This window comes from Priapulus caudatus, unplaced genomic scaffold (assembly GCF_000485595.1).
Source record: "Priapulus caudatus unplaced genomic scaffold, Priapulus_caudatus-5.0.1 Scaffold56, whole genome shotgun sequence".
Lineage (NCBI taxonomy): Eukaryota > Metazoa > Priapulida > Priapulimorpha > Priapulimorphida > Priapulidae > Priapulus > Priapulus caudatus.
The window spans coordinates 370,495-383,245 of record NW_014577117.1 but is presented as its reverse complement, the minus strand read 5'-3'; the positions used below and the strand labels follow the sequence as shown (position 1 = coordinate 383,245).

Below are 12,751 nucleotides of genomic sequence, written 5' to 3'. Positions count from 1 at the left end.
AAAATATATCCTAAGATGAAACGGGAACGGAAATTTTCAATTTCCCAGGCAAAAAGTCGTTTCCTGGATCCCGAAAATCACAATTTCGGGTGATCTTCCCGGCTCACTTCTATTTCGGAACCGCGAAAAATATATTTGATATTTTCCAATTCCCAGATAATTAAAGTGATTCAATCTCGCGTCTTGAAAATATCCGTTCCCCCGTTTTTAGATCTAAACTTGCAATAGATGCGAGCGAACAAACATAAAGACACTGGTCGGGTTAGGGTGCTGTTTGGCTCAAAAGACTATGATGTTTTTAGTTTAGATACATCATCGATTATTTGTGACAGAAATGCGGTGGTTTTAACGCGGATGGTAAGACCGTAAAGATTGTGACGTAATCGATAATGATTCTGTGCTGCCGCCTACTGGGAGAAATGTTAACTACCTGTTTTCGGGCGGTTCGATCCCCAACCATTGATTTGTTGCTAGAGACGCTTGTATAAATGATTATTCTGAATGTGACAGATAGCTTACAAGACAGGTTCAGTGGTGTTTACTACTGTCTATACCTGCCCTGCTACCGCGGCTTGTAGCGCGTGACCTGCCTTGGTAGTCCACCTGCCCTTTTCTTCGCCCAGCAACAAAATCAGAGTCATTCTGGACATCTATAAAGGCGGCTCCTATACCTGCCCTGCTACCGCGGCTTGTAGCGCGAGACCTGTCTTCACTGCCCGACAGCCTTGTCCTTTGCCTATCATCCTGGCCAGCATCAAGCTGACTAGCACGCTCGCGTGTCTGGAAGCTGCTGCCAAACCCTGGTATCTGATAGTGGACCGGCTGCCTATCGCCGCCCCGAGAACTGACGCCGATCCTCGTTCCGGCGCCGCCTATGCGATGCTGCTGAGAGGCTGTCGTCTTCCACGGAAAAATGAAGCCATCGTCTACTGATGACGATGATCTTCCGGATGACGAAGCGAATCCGGTTCTAAACGTCGACGAGCCGCGACTCAGGTCTACCTGGCCGCCACGCTCACCCGCTGAACCCGTGATGCCTCTGACCTGTCCATTGAAGGCGCGTCCGTACTGCGTTAACTCCGAGTCTTGAGCAGCTGCGTTGCCCACGCCTCCGTACGTCGTCAGGCCTCCCTGCGTCCTCGTACCGGCATCTTGCTGCTGGCTAGCGAAAGGATTGTAAAGAGTCGCTCTGTCGATGAATTCAGAGCCTGGCCCATTACCGATGTCCAGCCTCACACGGTTTTGACTCGTCTCTCGGGATCTACCCCGCGATACGTGCGACTGTTTCGGATCTTGTTCTCCTGCTCTGCTCGTGGATCCGCCTCGGGTTCCGCTTCTCGCGGAAGATCCGGCGGCGTTCTTATACGGATTGAATATTCCGTTCGACTGAAACGAACCGGTTTGTAAGTTGCCCTGCTCTGACGAGACGCTGACGGCGGCTCGTCGCTCTTCGGGGAGGATGCCGCCCGCGTCCGATATGCCGACACCTAACCCGGCGACTCCGCGACGACGCTGCCCGAAAAGATTGCCGTTGACTTGATTCGCCGCGAAGTCCTGCCGCCCTCCCAGTGTGGAGACACCAGAGAATGTTGACTGCTGTTGCTCTCTGATGGGCGCGCCGACGTTGGCGAATATGCCGTAGTTGCCGACGATTGCAGTGCTGGGTTTCTCCTGCACGGAGACGCCGATGTTCGGCACCTGTCCGGCGCTCCCGGTGAGGGTTGAAGCGCCAAAGTTGTTCGTCGCAAAGCTGGTTTGCTGGCTACCGAAGCCGCCGAAGTTGTTCGGCGTGAAGCTCGTTTGCCGACTATTGAAACCGCCGAAACGGTTCTGCCTTAACCCACTAGCGCCGAATGCGTTCTGCCGAGAAAACGTTTGCTGTCGATTGCCCTGCTGTCCTGCTCTCAACTCCTCGCGCGGATACAGCGACACAGGATCAATCCCGACTTGGAACTGATTATTTTCCGCCTGCTGGCGTCTGATCAAAGCTCCATTGTTTTCGTACGGATACAACGAAATCGGATCGATTCCGACTGTATTCCGACCGACGAGTTGTATGGGTGGTTCACGTGAGAACGCCGGTCGAGAAAACGGACCCGCGTTTCCGCCTCCAAATTGAGTGTCTCCAAGTGTAGCGCTGTCACCGGTGAGAAATGGGTTTATGCTCTGTTCACCGACCCCGTATTGCGTACTTGCATATTGGCCCGGTGTGCCTGCGTCGACGTATGCGGGTTGGTTTTGTATTCCGGCTCCATACTGGTTCTGTGCATCGATGCCATACTGTTGCGGCTCTACTCTGCCACCTGTTTGTTGCCCACCAATCCCGACACCTTGTTGACCCGGTGAATCGGCCCAGTAAGTATCTCTCCCGACCAATTCGCGTTGGTCAAGACCTAACCTGCTAAACTGCTGACCACGTCCGAACGGAACTCGTGCGGCGTTCCGACCTTGCCCGTCATATTGCGCGCGTCCAGCGAGCTGGTCTTGCGTGCCGTACTGACCCCCGTACTGCCCACGATTATCAATTTCATACTGACCATCACCGGCATTGCCGTACTGGCGACGACCTACATTGCCATACAGACCTCTGCCGCTAGCGATATACTGATTAGTGTCCGCTAGTCCGGCCCTGCCTTCTGTAGCACCGCTCTTCTGTTTTCGATTTGTCGCCGTGAATGGTAAGCCGTAGCTTGTGTCCGATGATGTGGGTATACCAAAGCTGCTTCCGAGTGGGGCTGTGTCAGGTACCACCGACTGCTGCCCCGCGGACGCCACTCCGTAAGTAGAGTCTAGCGGACGGGACTGGCCGGCGAAGTTACCATCCGCCACTGCGAATTGCTGCTGTACTCCAGTGTATTGCTGCTGCTGCTGCTGTTGCTGTTGTTGTTGCTGCTGCTGCTGCTGTTGTTGTTTCTGCTGCTGTTGTTGCTGCGGTGTTGTTTCGTAATTCGACCCGAGAAGGCCTCCCGTACTCTGACTATCCTGCGTGATGTCAGACGGACTGGCACTGACCGGAAATGCTCGACCGGGATATTGTGGATTATCCGGTCGTACGAATTTCCCGTGTTGGCTGACGAATTTTCTGTCCGAATACGGATTATAGATGCTTCCCTCAAGGTATCCTACCCCGTCTTGGCTGGGCTCCCGAGTTCCTGGAGATTTGCGTGTGGTTGTGCCGGAGACCTGACCCGCGTATATCTGGTTTTGGGGGCCGGGGAACGCATCAGCAGCTAATGGCTGGCTGCCAAAAGCCTGAGCAGGCTGGTCAGCTGTGGAGGGGAACTCGCCGAAAGTAATTCCGTGGTTATCTGTAGTTGCTCCTCGAACTCCAAACGACGTAGTAAATGGCTTACCCGAGCCTACTAACGAGCCCGACCCGTCAAACGACAGCGCAGAGCTGTCACCGATCGTCTTGCTGCCGCCAATCACCTGTCTGTCGACACTCACGGACGTCGTCTGTGCCGACCCAGGATTCAATCCACCAAACAAGATACTCAGCGGTGCATCCTGCGTAACCACGGCCTGCTTCGGCCGCGTGGCGGCGCCACCGACCACCTGTCGGTCGACGGACGACGTCGCAGCGTCACCGGCGTTAGCTCTGCCGACCGCGCCGCTTCGTCGAACGTTCAGCATGAAGTTTGTGGCCCCCGACCGAGCGGTGCTGCCCCCACCCACACTGCCCACATCGACGCCCGACAGGAATCCGAGGGTGTCCAGGTCCAGGGTTCCGAGGTCAACCGCCACGGCGCTACCCTGCACGACGGGCGACACTGTGCCCTGTACGACGCGGAAGCCAGACTGCTCCGGTGCGTCCGTGAAGTCATGCGCTTGCTGCGGCAGCGTGTAGTCGGCAGCTGGCTCGGGCTGCGCCTCCTCGCGCTGATAGTACTGGATTTTCGGATCCGGAGTTCCCTCGCCCATGTTCTCCCCGGATTTCATGGCACTGGTGCAGGCCACCTGCAAATGAGAGCGAATTTTGTCAGGCTGAAGTTGTTTGAGTTTCTCACTAGATGGCAGTAGGTGTCAAAAGGTCTTGCGGCATACTAGTATAAAATCAAGAGCGAATAAAACATGTATTATTTATTAGCTCGTGATAAAATATTTATATCACTGAGTAATAAAAGTGAGCAGGTTACAGAAAGGGGAATCTCGCTGCCATGACGTCGTATTGCATTGATGCAAGGATGGCCCTTAAATTCGACCGAAGTCACATAGACGAGTATACATACAATTGACGGTTCACTGCCACATTCACATATATTGCTGTGCCGGGGACTTTTTACGATTGAAGTGATTATTACGCTCGCGCGCGTGTGGTGTGCGTGTGGCCTAAACGCACCACGGAAGTAGAGGGATCATCTTTCAACCATAATGTGTTTCTAATCTTTACATTAAGGTCTCTGGCACAGCAGTGTCATTCCTACGTTTTATACGTTACGTCCGCGCCACTTCCCCGGTCGTTTGCGGGTAAAAAATGAAGCTAATCCGCTGGAATGCGGCAGACGAAAACCGTGACTTAGATGATCGTATGTGTGCTTAACCATATGCGTAGGGTTGTGTGGATGTGTGCCTGTGTGTGTGTGCGTGTGCGTGCGTGCGTGCGTGCGTGCGTGCGTGCGCGCGCGTGTGTGTGTGTGTGCGCGTGCGCGTGCGCGTGCGCGCGTGATAGTGTGTTTATGTATGCGCGTGAGAGTATCTGTATGAGAGTGCGTGCTAATGCGTTCACGTGTGCGTGCACGTACGCGTGTGCATGCTTGTGCGCGTATGTGTGCACGTGTGCGTTCATGCGTGTGCGCGCGTGCGTGCGTGCGTGCGTGCGCAGGTGTGTATGTATAGGTACATACGTGCGTGTCTGTACATGCGGAAGAGAATGTTGGCCCACGCATGATTGCTCGCCGGGTACTTTCAACCCCGCCACTACCACGTCTAGACAAGTCCCGGCTGTGCAGTTACAGTATCAATGCAATAACCGCGACGATGACAAAGACCTGCGGATAATTTACTCGCGAAAATCTCCCTGGTTCGTTGTGTTAACAAGGGCACGGGTGGTTTCAGCTACGTACGCGTGAGTTATTCCGAAGTACAATTGCTGTTTACCGAGCTTAAATATGCGGTTGATTTGTTTATCATAGTTTGAATAAAACTAATTATTATTGCAATGGTCTGAGTGCATGATTACGGTAATAAGCGACTTTACACGAATTGCAATGGTTTGGATACACATAATATCAGAAGTAGATAATAGGGGATTCCCTATTATCTACTTCTGCTAATATACAGATAGTACGAGGGCATTATTCATAAAGCAGGTGATGATTTGTCACGGTATAGTAGTCAAGAATGCGTGACACTGTAGCCAGATGCAGAGCACTCTTTTTACTATCCTGTTATTTACTAGCGTTTTACTGACATTTACTGTTAATGCCAACCTTTTACTATAATTTATTATTTGCTGAATCGCGTAGGATGGCTTTCATGGCATTTATTAGGGAGTGAATAAATACGCATTAAATGAGAGTGAACGAAAAAATCCACGTTGGTCAATAGAGGTAAATATAACGCTAATCAGAAAATTTAATGTTTATGTTAGATGCTCTAAAGTACAAAGATTTAAATATCCCCATTATAACGGCAGCTCATATTACTGCGTACAATTACAGTTGCATTTAAGGGCCATCTAATAGAAACCCGGAAAATGTGTCCGTTATAAGCGAGTCCGTGCGGTAAATGTTGCAGCTAAAAGACAATAGTTGTGTCTGTTGTTGGGACGAGCTTAGCCACAAGTTCCCTTCTCGCTTAACACTACGTTGGCGAGAGGCCTACGAGGTGTACGACTACGAGTACGAGTACGACTACGACTACGACGACGACTACGACTACGACTACGACTACAACTACGACTACGACTACAACTACGACTACGACTACGATTACGACTACGAGTACGACTACGATTACGACTACGAGTACGACTGCGAGAGCCTACGACGTGTAACAGTCGAAGAGCCTGGTCGGTTTAGGACGAGCTCTGTATTTTACAAGCGCCAATGTATATTTCTGACTTCATGGTACAATAAACGCAATCACGTGCAAACGTAAATGATAGTATACAATATCACCAGTAATAATAGCTATTCGCGGACAGGTGGCGTTGGTCTCTCCCTGCGACCTTCGCGCGCCTGGTGCCACAGTCCCCACATAGAACAAAAAACTGTGAATTATGCCAATGCGATATAATCCTTCCTCTGTCTGCAAGCGTGAATAAAGCACTACTAGCATGTCATCGGAGCGAAGCCGGGGAGGGATGCTACCTAATTATACCGGAATTAGCCTTGTTTCGAGTGACCACTGCTGTCAATAGGAGTGCGAGAAAGAGAGGGCGCATGTACGAGACAGTAAGAAAAACGACGAAGAGGGAAGAATGGAGGAGAGGCAAACAAAAGCAAACGTTAAGCAAAAGCAATTCCACATAGAATGTAGCATACAATACCGATCCTGGTGGCGGGATGCCTGACCAGTACTATATCGAGTATGATTACTAGTCGACTTTATACCCGATGCTACCACCTTCAATATATTATTTGACAATAACGAGGTAAAATTTACACATTAAGTGGATTCATTATAAGTGTATCAAATATATATATATATATATTACTCCTTCACATACAATGACTTCCTGTTTGTTGTTTTAATTGTTCTTATTGTGTTTGAAATTCGTAAATTAAAAATCTTCGTAAACATAATGCCATTTCGCATGATGAATATAAATGGTTCTTGAAAAATCACGCGGGAGTGCGTATAAATAATTCTCTCAAACATGGCGTCCTTCATTTTTTAGTCCAGACAATTTCATTGGCTGTTCCATTTCATGCTTAACATGCGAAATAGAGACATGCGAGTCACAGAGGCTTATGACGTACGCGTACTTTACTTAGACACAACCCCGTGTGTCTGATACACCTGAGTAAAAACGGAATATGTTATTCGCCATATGGATGCTTATTATCTTTCTCGGCTTAGACTGCAAATTAGGCTAATAGTTATAAACATTACAGCGCAATACTGCAGACTAGTTATTGGACACGCAAGCGACTAGTATGCTACGATTCATAAATATGCAAACACGCAATGTCTTTCCTGATAATATAGAGAAAATATTGCACTCTCATGAAAATGCCTTCTAGTAGTTGTTGTCAATTAATTGGTATTGATTCTTATTCGTGCGATTGCAACAATAAAACTGATGTGTTTTTCCATTGTACTATTGTTTCAAAATAAACCAAAAAATGTTTTCTCTTGATGCTACGATTGTAATGCATTTATGCATAATCCCACGATAAAAATTAATATATTAATTCCAAGTATTTTTAACGATTAGCAGTCATTTCTTAGTATTAATCAAACAACACTGCTCTTCTTGTGTCTGAGAGACCCCGCCATGTTTATTTCTCGTGCTGTAGCTTTTCTTCTCTGTTCTCTGTGCGAGCGATATCATGATGAACGCTCAGCTAAACAGGCGTATAGACATGGGTTGTTGAATAATGCTACCAACAAGCGGTTCATACATGTAACGTTGCTGAGAAACCTTTTATCTAACGTAAGATATTTCGAATATTAATACCATATATGGCTTCCTATCATATAAAGTCGCGTTGCAGTCACACATTTATGTAAAAATTCCTAATACGGTCAATCGGCATTTAAAGCTTTAATTAATAAGTAATTCTCCGCGGAAACGATGCAGAGTTACGCGAGTTGTACAGCATATCAGCGCCACCTGTCGGCACAGATAATTAATATACTAGCTATGACTACACGGCACTTATAGCCATGGATAGATGTGATATATATCTGAATCTATGGATCCGCATTGCAGCTATTTCATCCGGTAATGCCTATCACCAACACGTCAACACGATTAGACCCCAACGAGTTTTAATGTCTTTTTCACCAGGTACGAAAAAAACGTCATCTGCTTGGCGTCACGTGACGTATCAGAGAAAGCACGTGATCATCGCCCAGCATCCCGTGACCATCTCATGAATGACGTCATCACACAAGGGAACGATGTGCAAACTACGAATGGTGTAGAGCAAATATTGGAGTGATTGTTATTCCCCCCCCCCCGAATCACCTGAAAATATATCCTAAGATGAAACGGGAACGGAAATTTCCAATTTCCCAGGCAAAAAGTCGTTTCCTGGATCCCGAATACCGGACTGATCTTCCCCTTAGGCGAAGAGAAATATACCGGACCGAGATTCACCAAGCTGGCTACTGAGGAGAATGGCCGTGAGATAGACGTATAATAACACGGAATAAAGATTATTCGATCTTGCTATTGTATTGTCACTTCCACACTTTGTCATACAGCGACAAAGTGTGGATTAGTTCTCCACAAACGAGAGAAAATTAATACATTTAGCTGCGCGCGTTATCTTGTTTTTTATATCTTAAATATAAATTGCGTCGATGATTGCTTTCTGGGTTTATCGAAAGCCGGTATCAATTGGAATCGTAAATTGTCTTTTTCGTCTTACTGCGTTCACAACGTACGGCTCTGTTCGAGTTCATTAGTTTCATGGCTGACATTTGTCTGGCGTTGATTACGCCATCAGCATTTACGATTGAGTAGATAGTTTATGTCTAGTGCTGCAAAAACTCAGACATATGAAAATTTTATTCATTCGATGCCGAGACGCACGCGCATTCCAGGTACGTCACCTTCTGTCATATGAAAGCTCCCCGTGTTTCAAATAGCGATAGCTCCCAACGAAAATAGGTTATCTTCACGAGATGAAGTTTAGTGTGACTGATTGCTAAATTTAATTGTCATTGTCACCGCAACCTTGAGGCGGCACCCGATAGTCGCCCGAAACTCGCGGTCAGTATGTTGGTTGTGCCGTCGCAACGTTCCACAGTTTGAGGAATGTTACTGTTTCTCCGTTTTAATGGTTAAAGAAACTAGTGTGCGTCAAACCATTGAAAGTTTAACAGGAATGTTTTTCCGGGTCGGCATTTAACTGCACCCAGTCGCGAAGTTTCATTAGCGGTCACGGTCACATGCTGATAGGTTTAATCAGTATGTATAGTTTTTGACAGATTTTGCGCACAGCATGAGCCGGGAAGTAGTCAATCTGAGAAACCAATGCTTAGGCGTTTGACTAGCTAATTAGTAACATTCAGATTTAGCAATATGTTGTAATTAGTAGTCGAGACATAGCGAAGTTAATAAGCCGCTAAACCCTTTCGTTTCAAGCTGTTGTAGTTGCGTTTGCTAACATCTAGGCTACATCTACATTACCTCTACCGCGCCTTACATAGTTATACCGTCCAATATCAAATGCATTGCTCAATCCCCGGAAAAAAAGAAATTTGCTACATTTGTTAGACCTGACACCGTTTTCGTGAAAGTATCCATTCGTTGCATGCAAATTGGAAGAAAATCTAGTAAGGCATCAATGCGTACGTATACGCTGAGTTGGGATAGAAAAGGAACGGATGACACATCAATCAACAGACCGTGTATTGCAGCGTATAATGCAACGCCTATGCGATCACTATCCCGGCAATAACTCGTGGGTTTCAACGCAACGTGACCAGCCTATCCGAGTGAGCGGTATATATGCGAGAGCGAGACTGCGTTTACTGCATGATAGATAGGCCGGTTCAAACACGTGAATATTATATACCGAGTGATACTGGTAGTTGATTCGTGATTTATGTTTATATATACATGTGTGTGTGTGTGTGTGTGTGTGTGTGTGTGTGTGTGTGTGTGCGTGCGTGTTTATATATACATGTGTGTGCGTGAGCGACCGCGCGCGCGTGCGTGTGTGTATGTGCTTGCGTGCGTTTGTGTGGGGGTGTGGATGATTTTCATTGGTAGCGGAAAGCAGATTGGTGTGTACTGTGTAATAATAGTGTGCGCGTGGTAGGTGATGTGTAAAAAAGATTTATACACTATCGGTATTGAGAAGATTGTATTGTGGGCATTGATTAGGTGTGTATAGAGTGTAGGTGTAGAAGTATAGTAATATATTACTAGTATGTGCATTGTAGGCTGTGTGTGTATGGTGGGAGGCTTTTTGGTTGTTTAGATGGCTTGGCAACATATCAAAACTTTACCCACGAGAGATGCTATAATGTATTAAAACTACGATATCATGCAGGTTAAACTTTGTATTACGTAACGTGCATAATGCATAATGCACTGCCTATGTGAATATATTATCTTCGTAATACTTTCTCTAACTGTTATTTCGTTATATCCTTATATACCATTTTCATAATATCGCTCGGTAGTCGCGTTATATTTCTTCAGTTTTTCGTAAATAAATAAATAATAACAATTTAAATGGAAATCTCTTCACTTACCAACAGAATAATGAGAATCCCTCGAAGCTCCATCCCGAATTGTTACAGCTCCAATCGCAATATATGTATATATATATGTATATATATATATTCCACCTGCGCCCGGCGCTGATTTGCGATCGAATATCACGACATGTATCACTTGCCAATCTGCAATTTAACAAAACGCGCTCAAAAGTCACGAAACACGTCACGGTAAGACGTCCTCTCCAAGTTCTCCTTCGTGTCGTAATATCACCGCAGCGAGCGTGAGAGACTGTCACACATCGGCGTGAATTGGATACTCCTGCGACACTGGCACCACCGTGCGGTATACGTGCGATATAGTAATGCGACGGAGAGAGAGAGAGAGCGCGAGCGCGGTGCGTAGAGAGACAGGCGCTAGAAACCTTTGCTCGCCAACCATCAATCACGCCCTGCGGAGTCAAGGATGAGTCGGCCAGCGTTGACACCCACGCGCGCGGGGGGGGCAGCGGGGGGAGGGGGAGGGGAGAAGGATGATCCGACGGCACTACAGCGCAACGCGGAAGAGACACGACGCCGACAGCAGCTCGCACCTGTTACGCAGGGCGCCCGCGCACGCACAACACGCCCCCTGTCCGCGCGCGCGTGCGCTCACGCACGAGCACGAACCCACGCACGCACGCGCGTCAACCATGTACGGCGTACGCGCTCATCGAACGAAGATCAATCTAGAGTCATGACTGCCGCTGCTGATGGGCCGCCGTCGGTTAGCACTTAACTCGGCGAGAAGTTAGGAAATATTGCGCGGCAAGAAGATAGGTGGACGTGTGCGAATGCATACAGAGCGAGCACCAAGGTGATTCGTTTCGTGAGGATCCGACATGCAGCAGTAGATGTAGATGCTAGTGAGCAAATGTTGCCGATTGGCTTTAGTCATTTGTAATGTCGATTGCGTTGATGATTGATCGTTAAGATCATGGCTAGATTGAGCATGAATGATAATCTCCTCTGACCTTGATCCGACCTCGCTTACACGCGCATCGCCCGGACATCGCGATTTCGTACCGCGAGGTTGATGGGCCAAAACCATATTAACATTCAACGCGGCTTATTTACCTATATCTCTGCGCAGTTTCCTACTTAACGGAGGAATTTCAACCCAATTCCCCCCTACCGCGCATACAACACTAGACTCGTGTTACGACTGCGCAGAGTCAATCAAATCGTTGTGACGGGGCCGTCTGTAACGGTGCGACAGCTGCAGACGCCGAATCTCTCTCTATACACGTCACACGTCACACGTCGTCGCCTCGTCACATAGATGATCGAATGCCAACGAAATAGAAAGTGGAACGCGGCCGGAGCGAAAGTCCGGTATGATGTCAGTGACCTCGCGACGCTGCTACGCGTGCATTGAGGAAGTGGCACGCAGCGAGTCTCTTTGCATTTCATGGCCGTAGGCGGCTGGGCTGTACCGCAGCATCAATGACGTTGCCGCGCAGCCAATCGAAATCGCCGTCGTCCCACGACGCACGATGGTGAAATTACCGCCAGGGCCGACCGCGCGTGACCGCCCGCCAAATAACATACGTATCTCAGATCTCCGGTCCTTGTTCCCGTCTTGTTGTATAGGGGCCGCCATATACTTTACTACTCTTTCTCTAAAGACCGGTGTGTCCGCGTTTTCCGAAAGCGTCGCGTCGATGGAAACTGCAATTTTACAGTTGTATTTCTTTTCGAGCTTGACTCTCAGAAAGAGTTCGCTCACATACACATGTGCGCGTGCACACACGCCCGCGCGCAGAGAGGCACACACACGCACACACGCGCGCGCACACACACACACACCTAATCAACACATGTGATATTACGATGCCCTTTCACAGCAGCATAGATCTAGAGGGTAGCGACACAGAGTTGGGCACTCGCATCCCATGTGGTGTCTGCCTGTTAGATCCACATATTCAGTAGTAACACCACTGAAACCTGTCTCTGTAAGCTATCTGTCAGCATTCAGAACTATATCATTTATTCAGCAAGGCGTCTCTAGCACCAAGATCCAATGGTTGGGGCTGAACGCGCCGCGAAACACAGGTAGTTAACCTTTCTCACAGTAGGCGGCAGCACAGAATCATGTATCGATTACGTCACAATCTTTGAACGGTCTTGACCCACTCCGCGTTAAAACGCACGCATTTCTGTCCAAAGTAATGCGATGATGTATCTAAACTAAAACATCATAGTCTTTTGAGCCCAAACCAGCATCTAACCCGACGCAGTGTTTTAGTCTATGCAAGTTCTAGATCTAAAAAGCGGGGGAACGGATATTTTTGCAAGATCGCGAGATTGAATCAACTTTAATTGTCTGGGAATTGGAAAATTATGCAAATATATTTTTCGCCGGTTG

General features: G+C 47.9%; 1 protein-coding gene across 3 annotated transcripts in view; it reads right to left on the bottom strand.

Annotated features, from left to right (window-relative positions):
- The window catches only part of LOC106821047, a 32,451-nt gene that overhangs the window by 9,598 nt on the left and 10,102 nt on the right, over positions 1-12,751 (bottom strand). Inside the window, exons 2-3 of one of the 3 annotated variants that reach the window (XM_014825683.1) lie at positions 10,381-10,530; positions 548-3,957 (exon numbers count right to left, since the gene is read on the bottom strand). In XM_014825683.1, coding sequence (XP_014681169.1) covers positions 548-3,957; positions 10,381-10,413 — 3,443 coding nt within the window. In that variant the 5' untranslated portion in view covers positions 10,414-10,530. Of the gene's footprint in view, positions 1-547; positions 3,958-10,380; positions 10,718-12,751 lie in introns of those variants that run through there. The other 2 variants (XM_014825684.1, XM_014825685.1) reach the window with 2 other exon arrangements.